Source organism: Xenopus tropicalis, chromosome 5 (assembly GCF_000004195.4).
Source record: "Xenopus tropicalis strain Nigerian chromosome 5, UCB_Xtro_10.0, whole genome shotgun sequence".
Classification (NCBI taxonomy): Eukaryota; Metazoa; Chordata; class Amphibia; order Anura; family Pipidae; genus Xenopus; species Xenopus tropicalis.
In genome coordinates this window covers 143559684-143572837 of record NC_030681.2, presented here as the reverse complement: position 1 = coordinate 143572837, position 13154 = coordinate 143559684, and the positions used below count along the sequence as shown (strand labels likewise).

Genomic DNA, 13154 nt, shown 5'->3' with positions numbered 1-13154 from the left:
CTACTTGTCACGGCTACTAAACGCTAAAAAAAAACATTGCCATAGACAGCACTGAGAATTGCCTCTGCTAAAACACATGTAGAGACAATTATCAGTAAATGATCATCATTGTCTATTTTAGTAGCTGTGACAAGTAGCTGCTACTAGTAACTCCGTGTGTCTTCACCCAAAAGAGCTCTTGAGAAATTGTTTAGTTGGGCAGCTTATTTATTAAGAACAAAGGGCACACATTAGGTCACATCAGCCAATGAATGGGTAAAGTTCCCACACTACTTCCTGTTACAGTTAGAGCTGCATTATTTCTGGTCATGTGATCTCTGAGGGAACACACAGCCCATCACAAAATGGCGGCTCAGGGGAAAAGGTGTATAAGGGCAATATTTACTGATACATATATTCCAGTTTGGCGAGATTCTTTAATAGGCCACTTAATATTTATATTTATTAAGGATTCATTCTGGAGGACTTTTTTGATTACCAGGGTTCTTTCTGAGAGACCTCCCATAATTAACCCCTCATATACCCCAATACAATCAGTGAGTTAGGTACTGCAGGTCAGTGCAATGGAATTCATACACCGTGCCCAATCAACAGGGCAGGTAAGGGAATGCCATGATAAGGGCCCCCCAGGTCCATTTGGAATCACAGACCAATGCTGCAGGGGTTTCAGCAGTGAGGCTTCGGGAGGTTCGATTATGGCAAATATCTGTTAGGGTCAGACTGAGCGACTGTAGCCAATGGTGTGGCCCAGGCTTAACCTGCCACTCAGCTATAAATACTGAAAGGACTTGGCTAATGTGACCCCTAAAGCAGTTAGACACTGAGGGAAGTTGGCAGAAGGGTGCTTGCTTGTGGGTGCTGTGAGATGGGTCAGCCGGGGGGGCATCACAACTTGCTCAATAAGCAGCTATGACTATATGCTTTATAAGTACCATAAGTACCACCTCAAATATTAAACGGGAAGTTTACCTTTAAATTAACTTTTAGTATGTTATAGAATGAGCAACGTTTCAATTAATCATCATTTTATAGTTTTTTAATTATTTGGCGTATTCTTTCGACTCTTTCCAGCTTTTTTAAATAGGGGTCAGGTCCGGATTTGTGGGCAGGCAACAAAGGCCCAGGTCTAGGGCAGCAAAAATCTTGCTCCTCTATGTGTCCCACAGCTGTCCCCCCTACCCGGAACCCCTAAAGCAGCTCTGCCATATTATTTGTACTGAACTAACCATAGTCATATGAACTTGTTGCTCTTATTCACCATTTCTTGGCACAAGTGCTTCATTATTTACTTATATTTCCAGTTTCAGTTAAAAAAATGAACTATCTAGATATATATCTATAAATATATATGTACTGTATTTAGCCCTTCCTGTAATGATAAATGATATAGCTACATACTGTACATGCCATATGTACACCCTGTCATTAAAGGCTACTCTGCCTATCCCCTGAACTCATATCAAGAAGGACAATAAAGAACATGGGTCAGTTGCTACCAGCCATAACTTCCACCCAAGCCTTGAGCAGAGCTAGAACCACCCAGGAGCCAATCAGAACCTTCAGAAAGATCAATGCAACTGTAATAGAAAACCACACATACAACAGCTCTCAGCGTTTGGCTGTTGAGGGATGCTGGGATTTAGCATATATCTATATATAACATATAATATTAAGCCCTTTATTTCTTTCTAATTGGACTCAGAATGCCAAATAATATTATTTCTTTGCTTGATATTTTTTTCCATATTTTTTTTTAATGGTATTTCTAAAGCCACTTTCCCTTGCCAACACTCAAACAACGATGCCTACATCTCAAAGGGGAATGAAATGAAAACACATTTACCATAAATGTTCCTTCAGGCAGCAGCACAACACAGCTAATATTACAGTGTATTTTTCCGCATATGAATAAATACAATTGAATTGTCCTATATACAGGATTGTGTTATGAAAGGTCTAGTATGGTGAATACAAAAAAATATGATTATAGCTGAGAGATCTGTTCCAATAAACATTGTGCAAACAGGCCTACAACAGGGTTAGCCTTTGGATTCAATGGTTGCGGTGCATTTTATACATTATATTCAATACATTTGGTACGGTATCTGCAATCCTATTGATCTCATATATGACATAAGCTGGATGACTACATTCGAACTAGGAAGGGGCCAATATATTGAAGACATTATACTCTCCCCCACCAAAACTGGGCATTATTGTGCAATGGCTACCAGTAAAACACCTGCCAAGGCCAAGGCCAATGTAGTTGCCAGTTAATTTGTAAGGATGCACTAAATCCAGGATTCGGTTCAGTATTTGGCCAGGATTCTGCCTTTTTCGGCAGGGTTTGGATCTGGCCGAATCCACGGCCCTGGTTGAACCGAATCCTTATTAGCATATGCTAGTTAGGATTTGGAAGGGTTAATATCACTGCATAAACACAGAAGTGTAAAATTGTTCTTTGCAAGCGGCAACATTTAACCCTTTCTAGTCCTAATTAGCATATGCCAATTATGATTCGTAGTCCTTAACATGGATTCGGGGATTCGGCCGAAACCGAAAAACTGGGTTCAATGCATCCCTATCAATTTGTAATACCCTTAAGATGAGCCCCTAACCTGCCCCCGATCCACCTTTTTTCCCCAATCCTCTGCTTAACTTGTCCTCCATTGGCCCCTGCATCATAGCTCTGCCCATTTTATGTGACTGACCTGCCCCTTTTACACCACTGCCAACTCCTTTTGTGCCCACTCCCCCCCCCCACTGGCTGATAAAAATAATTTAGAAAGTTGGCAACTTAAGCAGACCCAAGTGTCACAGGGGGGCAGAAGGACTGGTCGCCCAGGGGCCTGGACAATGCTTTCTGCTTCCTCCATGGCAATCCCCCCTCCCCAGCTACTCTCCTACCTGAGAGCTGGCAGGGAGTGGGCGACACTAGGGGCAGGCAGGAGGGTGAGAGTATGGCCGGGTAGGGGTGGGGCGACACTAGGGGCAGGCAGGAGGGTGAGACTAAGGCCGGGTAGGGGTGGGGCGACACTAGGGGCAGGCAGGAGGGTGAGACTATGGCCTGGTAGGGGTGGGGCAACACTAGGGGCAGGCAGGAGGGTGAGACTATGGCCGGGTAGAGGGTGGGGCGACACTAGGGGCAGGCAGGAGGGTGAGACTATGGCCTGGTAGGGGTGGGGCGACACTAGGGGCAGGCAGGAGGGTGAGACTATGGCCGGGTAGGAGGGGGGCGACACTAGGGGCAGGCAGGAGGGTGAGAGTAAGGCCGGGTAGGGGTGGGGCAACACTAGGGGCAGGCAGGAGGGTGAGACTATGGCCGGGTAGGAGGGGGGCGACACTAGGGGCAGGCAGGAGGGTGAGAGTAAGGCCGGGTAGGGGTGGGGCAACACTAGGGGCAGGCAGGAGGGTGAGACTATGGCCGGGTAGGGGTGGGGCGACACTAGGGGCAGGCAGGAGGGTGAGAGTATGGCCGGGTAGGGGTGGATGTGCACACCGGGCCCCTCCGAAGATTTTTCTTGCAGGGGGCCCATACAGATACAGTTATGCCACTGTATTACATATCAGTTTAGATTAAACAGTACACATCGGGCATGTTGTGGTCATTGTGAAAGGAGATGGAAATAATTTAGTCCCACTCTTCCTCCAAGTGCAAAGAAAAAAGAGCTTTGAATACTACACTTCCACCCCAGTGCATGAGAAACATGGAGGCATTCATTATACACAGGGGAGGCAGATTATGACTAAATCACAGCCCAGTGATGCTACAGAGCCCAGTAAGAAGGTATAATTAAAGTATAGATTTCTTGGTCTGTATTCACTGGTCAGGAGTGAATGAAACTGTATAACAAGTGTAGTATAAGGATTATAGTAATTGTGCCAAACACGGGTGCGTATTGCCTTTGGAATCTATAGGCAAATCTATAGGCCAACATCTTTACTGGGCCTGTAGCACTGTTATGGCCTCCTCTTACTAAATTCCTAGGATTATTGTGAATGCCAGTCCAGACTCTTAACCAGAACTCTGGCCAATCTAGCCAGTGTCCCTTAATGTCTTATAGTTATTGTGATATGACCAGCATCCAAATAGCAACCCAGTTATTACACTGTGGTTCCGCAGGCCGGCCTTTAGAATGTCTAACCAGGGGGGCGACACAGATGGGTCCTGTTTCTGTTTATTTATATTATTGTAATACACAATATTTACAGGATATCATTAAATATCAGCCTTTCAGTATGTGGTGGGATGCAAAATTAAATTATGATCATTGGCGGTTCTCTAATTGCCAAGGACCCGCCCCCCACTGTAATATTTCCCATTAGCCCTTACGGCCAGCCGTGGGTACGGTAATGACCCTTAGGACGTACGGAGAGACCAATAGTAACACCGGCAGCGGGTTATTCTCGCCTTACCTTTCTTTATGGTTAAAGAATCTAGCAAACATTGAGCAACACAAGAGCAACTGCTACCTACAGCCACAGCTTTCAACCACCATGTCCTCGTATTGTTTGTAGACAACATTGTTGCCGGAATCTATATATAAAATACTGATAGGGCTGAGTTTTGAAGGAACACAGCAGCTGGGTGGGGTGGACTCGGGGTCCATGGAGTTCATTAAGGTCTGTATAATGGCATGGTTGGTGGGTTCCAGATGAGACCTCAGGGGGAAATCACAGACCCCCTCGCAGTGATACGCTTCATAATCCAAGGGCGCTATAATCCAGTCATCCCAACCCAGCTCCTTGAAGTTGACATGAAGAGGCTTCTTGCTACACCTCGTTTTGGACTTCTTCCCCTGACCTTTGCCATTATTTGTCCTAGTGGGGAGAGTCGTTCTTTTCCTCCTCCTCTTGGGGATGGACTGTTGACCTGAATCTGGAGGCTCCAGGAATTTAGGATTTCCCATTGACTTAATCTTGTCCCTGATCTCCTTAAACAAGTTTTCCCTCCTCTTAGAATGGGAAGAAACCACCAGCAAAGCTTTTTCATGAGGCTGTTGCCCCTCGCGGCTAAATCCCATTTGCACCGGTTGGAAGGCCGTGGCTTTGATATCAGATACAATCTTCAGCATGAAACACAACGTTTCCCCTGAGAGCCTTCTGTTTCCCAAAGCCTTCCAGACATTAAATACTTCCCACTTGGAAAACACGGTATCGAGGAGGTCTGCAGATCTGGAATCTATAAGCTTGGGCTCTTGCCAACCAGTGGGACAGGTGTAGAGATTGAGATGGACCAGGCTCCCCAATCCTGATATGGAGCTTGCGTCTAGGGGAAACCGCCGCAGGATGCGAAGTTCAGCACCTACTATCTCATCTCGCTCAGGCAAACTCCTGGTATCAAACAAGAACTTCTGCTCTGGAGGCTGGGGAGGGAGGTCATCTGGAACACATAAATCAATCAGCATATCATTCACAGTGATACCTTTCTGGCAGCAGCTAGAGCTATATCTCCTGCCAGTAACCTCTCGTGCCAGGACCCACGCGTAGGAAATGGCTTCTTAGAAGTCACCGGTCAGTTCAACAACTGAATTGGCCTCAAAAAGGCCAAAGGCCCGGGAGGCAGTGACAGGTTCATATATTTATTGCATTTAGTAGGATGAGAAAAAAACAACAGCTCTCTATACATATATATTATATTAATATATTTACTATCTGTGTTATATCTATAATAGGCACACATGGGACTTGCTCAAACATTGAATAAACTTATTAAGGATATTAGTGTAGAAAGAAAAATCCATATGCAGTGGTAACCTGGCGGGTCCTTTGTTGTGCCAAGTATTATACAGAGATTAATAGACAACAGATTGATAGGTAGATAAATAGATCGATAGATTAGATGATAGATAGATAGACAGACAGACAGACAGACAGACAGATAGATAGATAGATAGATAGATTAGATGATGATGATAGATAGATAGATAGATAGATAGATGATAGATAGATAGATAGATAGATAGATAGATAGATAGATAGATAGATAGATAGATGATAGATAGATGATAGATAGATAGATAGATAGATAGATAGATAGATAGATAGATAGATGATAGATAGACAGACAGATAGATAGATAGATAGATAGATGATAGATAGATAGATAGATAGATAGATAGATAGATAGATAGATAGATAGATAGAGATAGACAGATAGATGATATATAGATACATAGATAGATGATAGATGGATAGATATACAGACAGACAGATATATGATAGATAAATGGATAGATTGATAGATAGATAGATGATGATAGATAGATAGATAGATAGAGATAGATAGATAGATAGATAGATAGATAGATAGATGATAGATAGATAGATAGATAGATAGATAGATAGATAGATAGATAGATGATAGATAGATAGATAGATGATTGATAGATAGATAGATAGATAGATAGATAGATAGATAGATAGATAGAGATAGACAGATAGATAGATAGATAGAAATAGATAGATAGATGATAGATGATAGATAGATAGATAGAGATAGATAGATAGATGATAGATGATAAATAGATAGATAGATAGATGATAGATAGATAGATAGATAGATGATAGATAGATAGATGATAGATAGATAGATAGATAGATGATAGATAGATAGATAGATAGATAGATAGATAGATAGATAGATAGATAGATGATAGATGATAGATAGATAGATAGATAGATAGATAGATGATAGATAGATAGATAGATAGATAGATAGATAGATAGATAGATGATAGATAGATAGATGATAGATAGATGATAGATAGATAGATAGATAGATAGATGATAGATGATAGATAGATAGATAGATAGATAGATAGATGATAGATAGATAGATAGATGATAGATAGATGATAGATAGATAGATAGATAGATAGATGATAGATAGATAGATAGATAGATAGATAGATAGATAGATGATAGATAGATAGGCAAGACAAGATAGATGACAGATAGATAATTGAAAAGATAGATAATAGACAGAAAGGCAAGATAAGATAGGCAGACAAACAGATGATGATAGATAAGATAGATGATAGAGAGAGAGATATATACATGCATATATGAATTGTGTATGTGTGTGTATATATACAGAGGAGTATTAGCGCTGAGAATAACCCTGCGGAGCCTATACAGGTACATGACAGGATTATAGTACCGGTAATTATATCACGTTTAGCGCAAATGGTTGTTGCGCACAGGCGTCTCTGTGAATCGCTCCTGCCTTTATCCCGAGCACTTCCCCGGCCCCAGCAAATCCTTTAATAACAATTACAGATACTGAATAGCAGGCTGGGCAGAGTCGGCCGCTATCCCTGCACAGACGCTTGTTGCTGGCGTTGTAACAACCACTGCGAGTCTGCGACTTCTCTCTTCCCTGCGATACCCAGAGCGCCGGTTTAACAGAGCCCTGATATATATTCGTCAGTCATCTCCTGGTTCGGGGGAAAGAATTCCCAGTTGCTAGAGATAAGGGATCGCTTTGAAGAGGGGCATCTGGTTTCATTTTAAGTGCGAGAGACTTCACATCATTTAAACCCTGGGGCCACAGGGCCCCACAGCCCCCTGACAGCCCCATATACTGTACTCTGTAGCTGTGTAATCACTAGCATTCTCCTGGAATGACCTTCCCCGGGGGTGCGGGCTATTTCATCTTACCAACTACATCGGCCTTGGCTTGTAATAAATACTGAATTGTTTTTGCTCATGTATTTATCATTAATTACTGCTTAAATAAATGCCCCATACTGGGTTATGAATCCCATTGGTCCCCACTAATTCGTTTAATATCATAATTAACCCGTTAATCGCACCATATCCGGGTGTAATATTCTCTCAGATTATGATTTATTGGGTGGATAAGCTTGTTATTAAATACTGTATTAGTGATTATCTACAGATATAATTAAACTGGACTGTTCTTTATATTTAATGCTTTATAACACTAATGATTTATACAGAAATACGGTTTATTGATATTTTATATTATAGTTATTTCATATCATATTTATATAATCACCAGATGGGAAGAAAAAAATATCTGACTGTAGCAACAAAGGAAAAGAAGAGAAAGCAAAACACAAATAGCACTGAATGTATAAAAATCACATTTTCCCTAATTCTGCAGATTCGCTAGAAATGATAAATTGGAATTCATTCCCTTAATATTATTTAATACAGTAGATTGTTGGTGTGTGGATAATGTATATGTGTATGGGGAGCATGTATATAATATAATATATCACCTCTCCGATGTGTCTGACTGCCTATTTATTCAGTCTGATCGGATTTGGGAGAGAAAATTCGTTTCTTTTAAATGAGACTGTACAGTGACTTGTGTTAGTTGCCAGTGTCGCACCTACTGTACTGCGCTTTCATTTCTGCGACTTTATCCATCCATGGATCATTTATCGGCTGAGCAATAGAGTGAAAACATGTAATATAGTGACTCTATGGCATCCAATTCTTTGTTATATTTATACCTGTGAATGATGGGCCTTGGAATCATATATCTATCTATCTATCAACTATCTATCTATCATCTATCTATCTATCTATCTATCTATCTATATCTATCTATCTATCATCTCTATCTATCTATCTATCTATCTATCATCTATCTATCTATCTATCAACTATCTATCTATCATCTATCTATCTCTATCTATCTATCTATCTATCTATCTATCTATCTCTATCTATCTATCTATCTATCTATCATCTATCTATCTATCTATCTATCTATCTATCTATCTATCTATCTATCTATCTATCTATCATCTCTATCTATCTATCTATCTATCTATCTATCTATCATCTATCTATCAATCTATCTATCTGTCCGTCTATCTATCTCTCTTTATATCTATCTGTCTATCATCTATGTATATAGCTAGCTAATCACCTGTTTATTTATCTGTTACTTAGTTATGTGCCTATCAATTTATGTACAATATTTAAAATTCGGATTTTTTCTTATATGCCAGAATAGTTTTGCAGCTGCTAACAAATAATATAATAATAACAATAAGAAAGTAACAATTTGGAGGTATCTGGGCGAATCTGGCCAGGTTGGCACCTAATTCCCCCTAGTGCCATAGGGGAGGGACATTAGAGGGGATCAGTGCTACCAGCCCTTTCTCAGGGTTACTAGTTCCCCCAGTCGCTGCTGCTGCCTGTACTGCATTCTGTACCTGGCACCTTACTGTGTGTATTCTCATTAGGCACATAGCACCCATGTAGGTGAGCAATGGGTCCCTGTGAGACATGCCCCTGTACCTGCCCTGAGTCGCTCTAAGGACAAGATGAATAATGCCTGACCTGCCTGAACTACAATTCGCGATGCCGGTTGTAGTTCAGCAGCAGCTTGGGGCCCACAGGTTCTCAGGTAATTTAGAATAGTAGTGGGGCTCAGAGCCCCCCTTGGGTGGAGGTTATGTGCAGGGGAAGAACCTGCTGGTGGGAATAGATTGAGCCCCCCTCTCACCATGGTTACACAGTGAGGCTGAACAGGAATCTGACCAAAAATCCCTCAGTAATTGCGAAGGGAAACCAACAGGGGGCGCATCAGGTTAAGCCAATCCCAACAGAGGGCACATAGTGAGGGTGTTTGGGCAGCAGACCAGTGGGCAAGTCGGAAAGTGAGTCTTACCAAAGGGGTGATAGGCTGCCCAGCTCATTGCCAGCGCCTTGGCCCCGCACAGCTTTCTGCCCCGAGTCCGACTTCTGACTGTTCCATTTCTATTCATTCTCCAATCATTTCATATCATATAAGTGGGGTCCCAAGAGCCCCCATTCACCGCCACACTAGCCAGGGGAGGCATATACAGTACAGACCCAGTATTCGGAACCCGCCGGATTCAACCCAATCCCCTTGGGCAGATTAGTTCCCCTTAGGTTCAGTGCCAAGGTGCCCGATCCCAGTGTGGCTGGAACTATTGCGCCAAGGCAAATGCCCCATCCCCATGCGGGTCTGACGGGTAAATTGAGGGTATTATCTTTATGTACAAAGAATTGGCAGCGGGATGGTTTGTCCGGCTAAAGTGGGAATGTGCAGGTGTGTCTGCAACGGGCTCCAGTGTGGCTTCTACAGAGGGTGTGCGATTCGGGTACATTGGGAATTATCTCTCTCATTCCTACTTATTCACACTGGCACATCTGTATGGCAGCTCTGTGTGGGATTGGCTCTATAGGCTTCCCATTGCCTGCAATTGTTGGTTCTAATACCTATGAACATAAATACTTAGATAAATCGAATTATTGGTGTATGTGGTCCCACTGGATTCTGGTGCCCCCTTCCCTACCAACCCATTGGGTGCCAGGGCAAGGATAGGAGTCCCCATCCCCAGGTACATGGATGTGTATATACCCGGCTGGGGGGCCGGCACTGTGCTTGCCCAGTCATTAGCAATGCGCCAATGGGATAGTAAGTGAGTGAGTGAGTGAGAAAGTGAGTAAGTGAATGAGTAAGTTTATAAGTGATTGAGTGAATGAATGGGTAAGTGAATGAGTGAGTTAATGAGTAAGTGAATGAGTAAGTGACTATGTGAATGAGTGAGCAAGTAAGTGAGTGAGTGAGTGAGTGAATGAGTAAGTAAATGGGTAAGTGAGTGAGTAAGTGACTATGTGAATGAGTGAGCAAGTAAGTGAGTGATTGAGTGAATGAGTAAGTAAATGGGTAAGTGAGTGAGTAAGTGACTATGTGAATGAGTGAGCAAGTAAGTGAGTGATTGAGTGAATGAGTAAGTAAATGGGTAAGTGAGTGAGTGAGTGAGTGAGTGAGTGAGTTAATGAGTAAGTGAATGAGTAAGTGACTATGTGAATGAGTGAGTGAATGAGTGAGCAAGTAAGTGAGTGAGTGAGTGAGTGAATGAGTAAGTAAATGGGTAAGTAAGTGAGTGAGTGAATGAGTAAGTAAATGGCTGAGTGAGTAAGTGAATGAGTGAGTATGTAAATGAGTGAGTGAATGAGTAAGTAAATGGGTAAGTGAGTGAGTGAGTAAGTGAGTGAGTGAGTGAGTGAGTGAATGAGTGAGTAGCTACAATGTATGAGGAGTGGGCAGAGAGCAGTGCAGGGACAGAAGACAGGGCAGGATTCCCCCATGTTCCCCTCAGACCCCGGTACCACTGACCCCCCGGCTGCAGTACCGGACTCACCGTGTCCCTGGTCCACAAAGCTGGTGATGGTGTTGGCTCTGCTCCGGTTCCGGGCTGTACTCCTGCCCAACTCCCTGTGCTCGGTGCCGGACAGGCTCTTGTAGAGAGCCAGCATGTACTCATGGGGCACCACTGTGCCCTTGCCCATTGGCTCCTTGCTGAACAGTAAGTGGTCCTTTGGGTGCCCATGTAGAGCAGCAAGTGCCCTCCTGGTGCCCCCCGGCAGGGTGAGCCTGTGGGAGGAGGGCAGCACACTAGCAGCAGCCTGCAGAGCCCACAGCCAGACGCTGCACAGCCCCAGCCGCAGAGCCGCAGCCTTCCTTAGATCCATTTTATCAGTGCACTGTGCTGGGGAATGAGAGACTTGGAGGGGGTTTCATGGCTTTGGGAACTCCCCCCCCCCCCCCACCACCACCACCCCCGTTGCTTTCTTAAGATTGTGTTAATAACCTGTGACTTAGCCAGACGGACACACGGCTTAAGGCGCCCTCTGCTGGTAAGAAACCAACTTGCGCCTCTACCTGCTGCTGCTGCTGCTGCTGCCTGCGCTGGGGAAGGGCAAGTGATGGTCATGGCCACTATCAGCCACTCACACAGCCAGGGACTCCCTGCATTATATCCCCTTCCCTTATATCATCTTTATCATATTTATACTATTTTATATTTGTTTTTATATTTACTGTATATTTTATCCTATGTCCATTATGTAATATGTTAGCAATTATATATGAATATTTATTAGTCATACTAATTCAATTGTATTCAGGTTCATTATTAATGTCTAATGGCTTTAGAGTTATCGGTAAATGCTATTCCTACTGAAAGCAGCACTTGCCTCTCCCTTTCTGTTCTCTGCACTGCTGGTTATGCCTATTGAATTCTGTTGATTGACAGACAAGTAAACAGTGGCATAACTACCCCATGCCTGCCCCCTGGGCAAAAAATCTTTGGAGGGGCCAGCATACACAGCAACAGCAACCACCCCGCTATAGTGTCTGTCCGCCCCGCTACTGAATGTGCCTGCCCGCCCCGCCACTGTATGTGCCTGCCCGCCCCGCCACTGTATGTGCCTGCCCGCCCCGCCACTGTATGTGCCTGCCCGCCCCGCCACTGTATGTGCCTGCCCGCCCCGCCACTGTATGTGCCTGCCCGCCCCGCCACTGTATGTGCCTGCCCGCCCCGCTACTGTATGTGCCTGCCCGCCCCGCTACTGTATGTGCCTGCCCGCCCCGCCACTGTATGTGCCTGCCCGCCCCGCTACTGTATGTGCCTGCCCGCTACTGTATGTGCCTGCCCGCCCCGCTACTGTATGTGTCTGCCCACCTGCTTCTGTATGTGTCTGCCCACCCCGCCACTGTATGTGTCTGCCCACCCCGCTACTGTATGTGTCTGCCCGCCCCGCTACTGTATGTGCCTGCCTGCCCGCTACTGTATGTGCCTGCCCGCCCCGCTACTGTATGTGTCTGCCCACCTGCTTCTGTTTGTGTCTGCCCACCCCGCTACTGTATGTATCTGCCCGCCCCGCTACTGTATGTGTCTGCCCACCTGCTTCTGTTTGTGTCTGCCCACCCCGCTACTGTATGTGCCTGCCCGCCCCGCTACTGTATGTGTCTGCCCACCTGCTTCTGTATGTGTCTGCCCACCCCGCCACTGTATGTGTCTGCCCACCCCGCTACTGTATGTGTCTGCCCGCCCCGCTACTGTATGTGCCTGCCTGCCCGCTACTGTATGTGCCTGCCCGCCCCGCTACTGTATGTGTCTGCCCACCTGCTTCTGTTTGTGTCTGCCCGCCCCGCTACTGTATGTGCCTGCCTGCCCGCTACTGTATGTGTCTGCCTGCCCGCCCCGCTACTGTATGTGTCTGCCCACCTGCTTCTGTTTGTGTCTGCCCACCCCGCTACTGTATGTGTCTGCCCACCCCGCTACTGTATGTGTCTGCCCACCCTGCTCCCTGCCAGCTTGTGCCACCCACTTGCCTTTAGGTAGGAGAGCGGC

General features: G+C 44.6%; 1 protein-coding gene across 1 annotated transcript; it reads right to left on the bottom strand.

Annotated features, from left to right (window-relative positions):
- Positions 1–1034: 1034 nt before the first annotated feature.
- Positions 1035–11505, bottom strand: gdf7 (growth differentiation factor 7). Its single transcript, XM_002934484.5, has 2 exons — positions 11160–11505; positions 1035–5383 (listed from the first exon to the last, which is right to left on the bottom strand). The coding sequence occupies exons 1-2, from the start codon at positions 11488–11490 to the stop codon at positions 4470–4472; spliced, it is 1245 nt and encodes a 414-aa protein (XP_002934530.1). The 5' UTR covers positions 11491–11505; the 3' UTR covers positions 1035–4469.
- Between the last annotated feature and the right edge of the window lie 1649 nt (positions 11506–13154).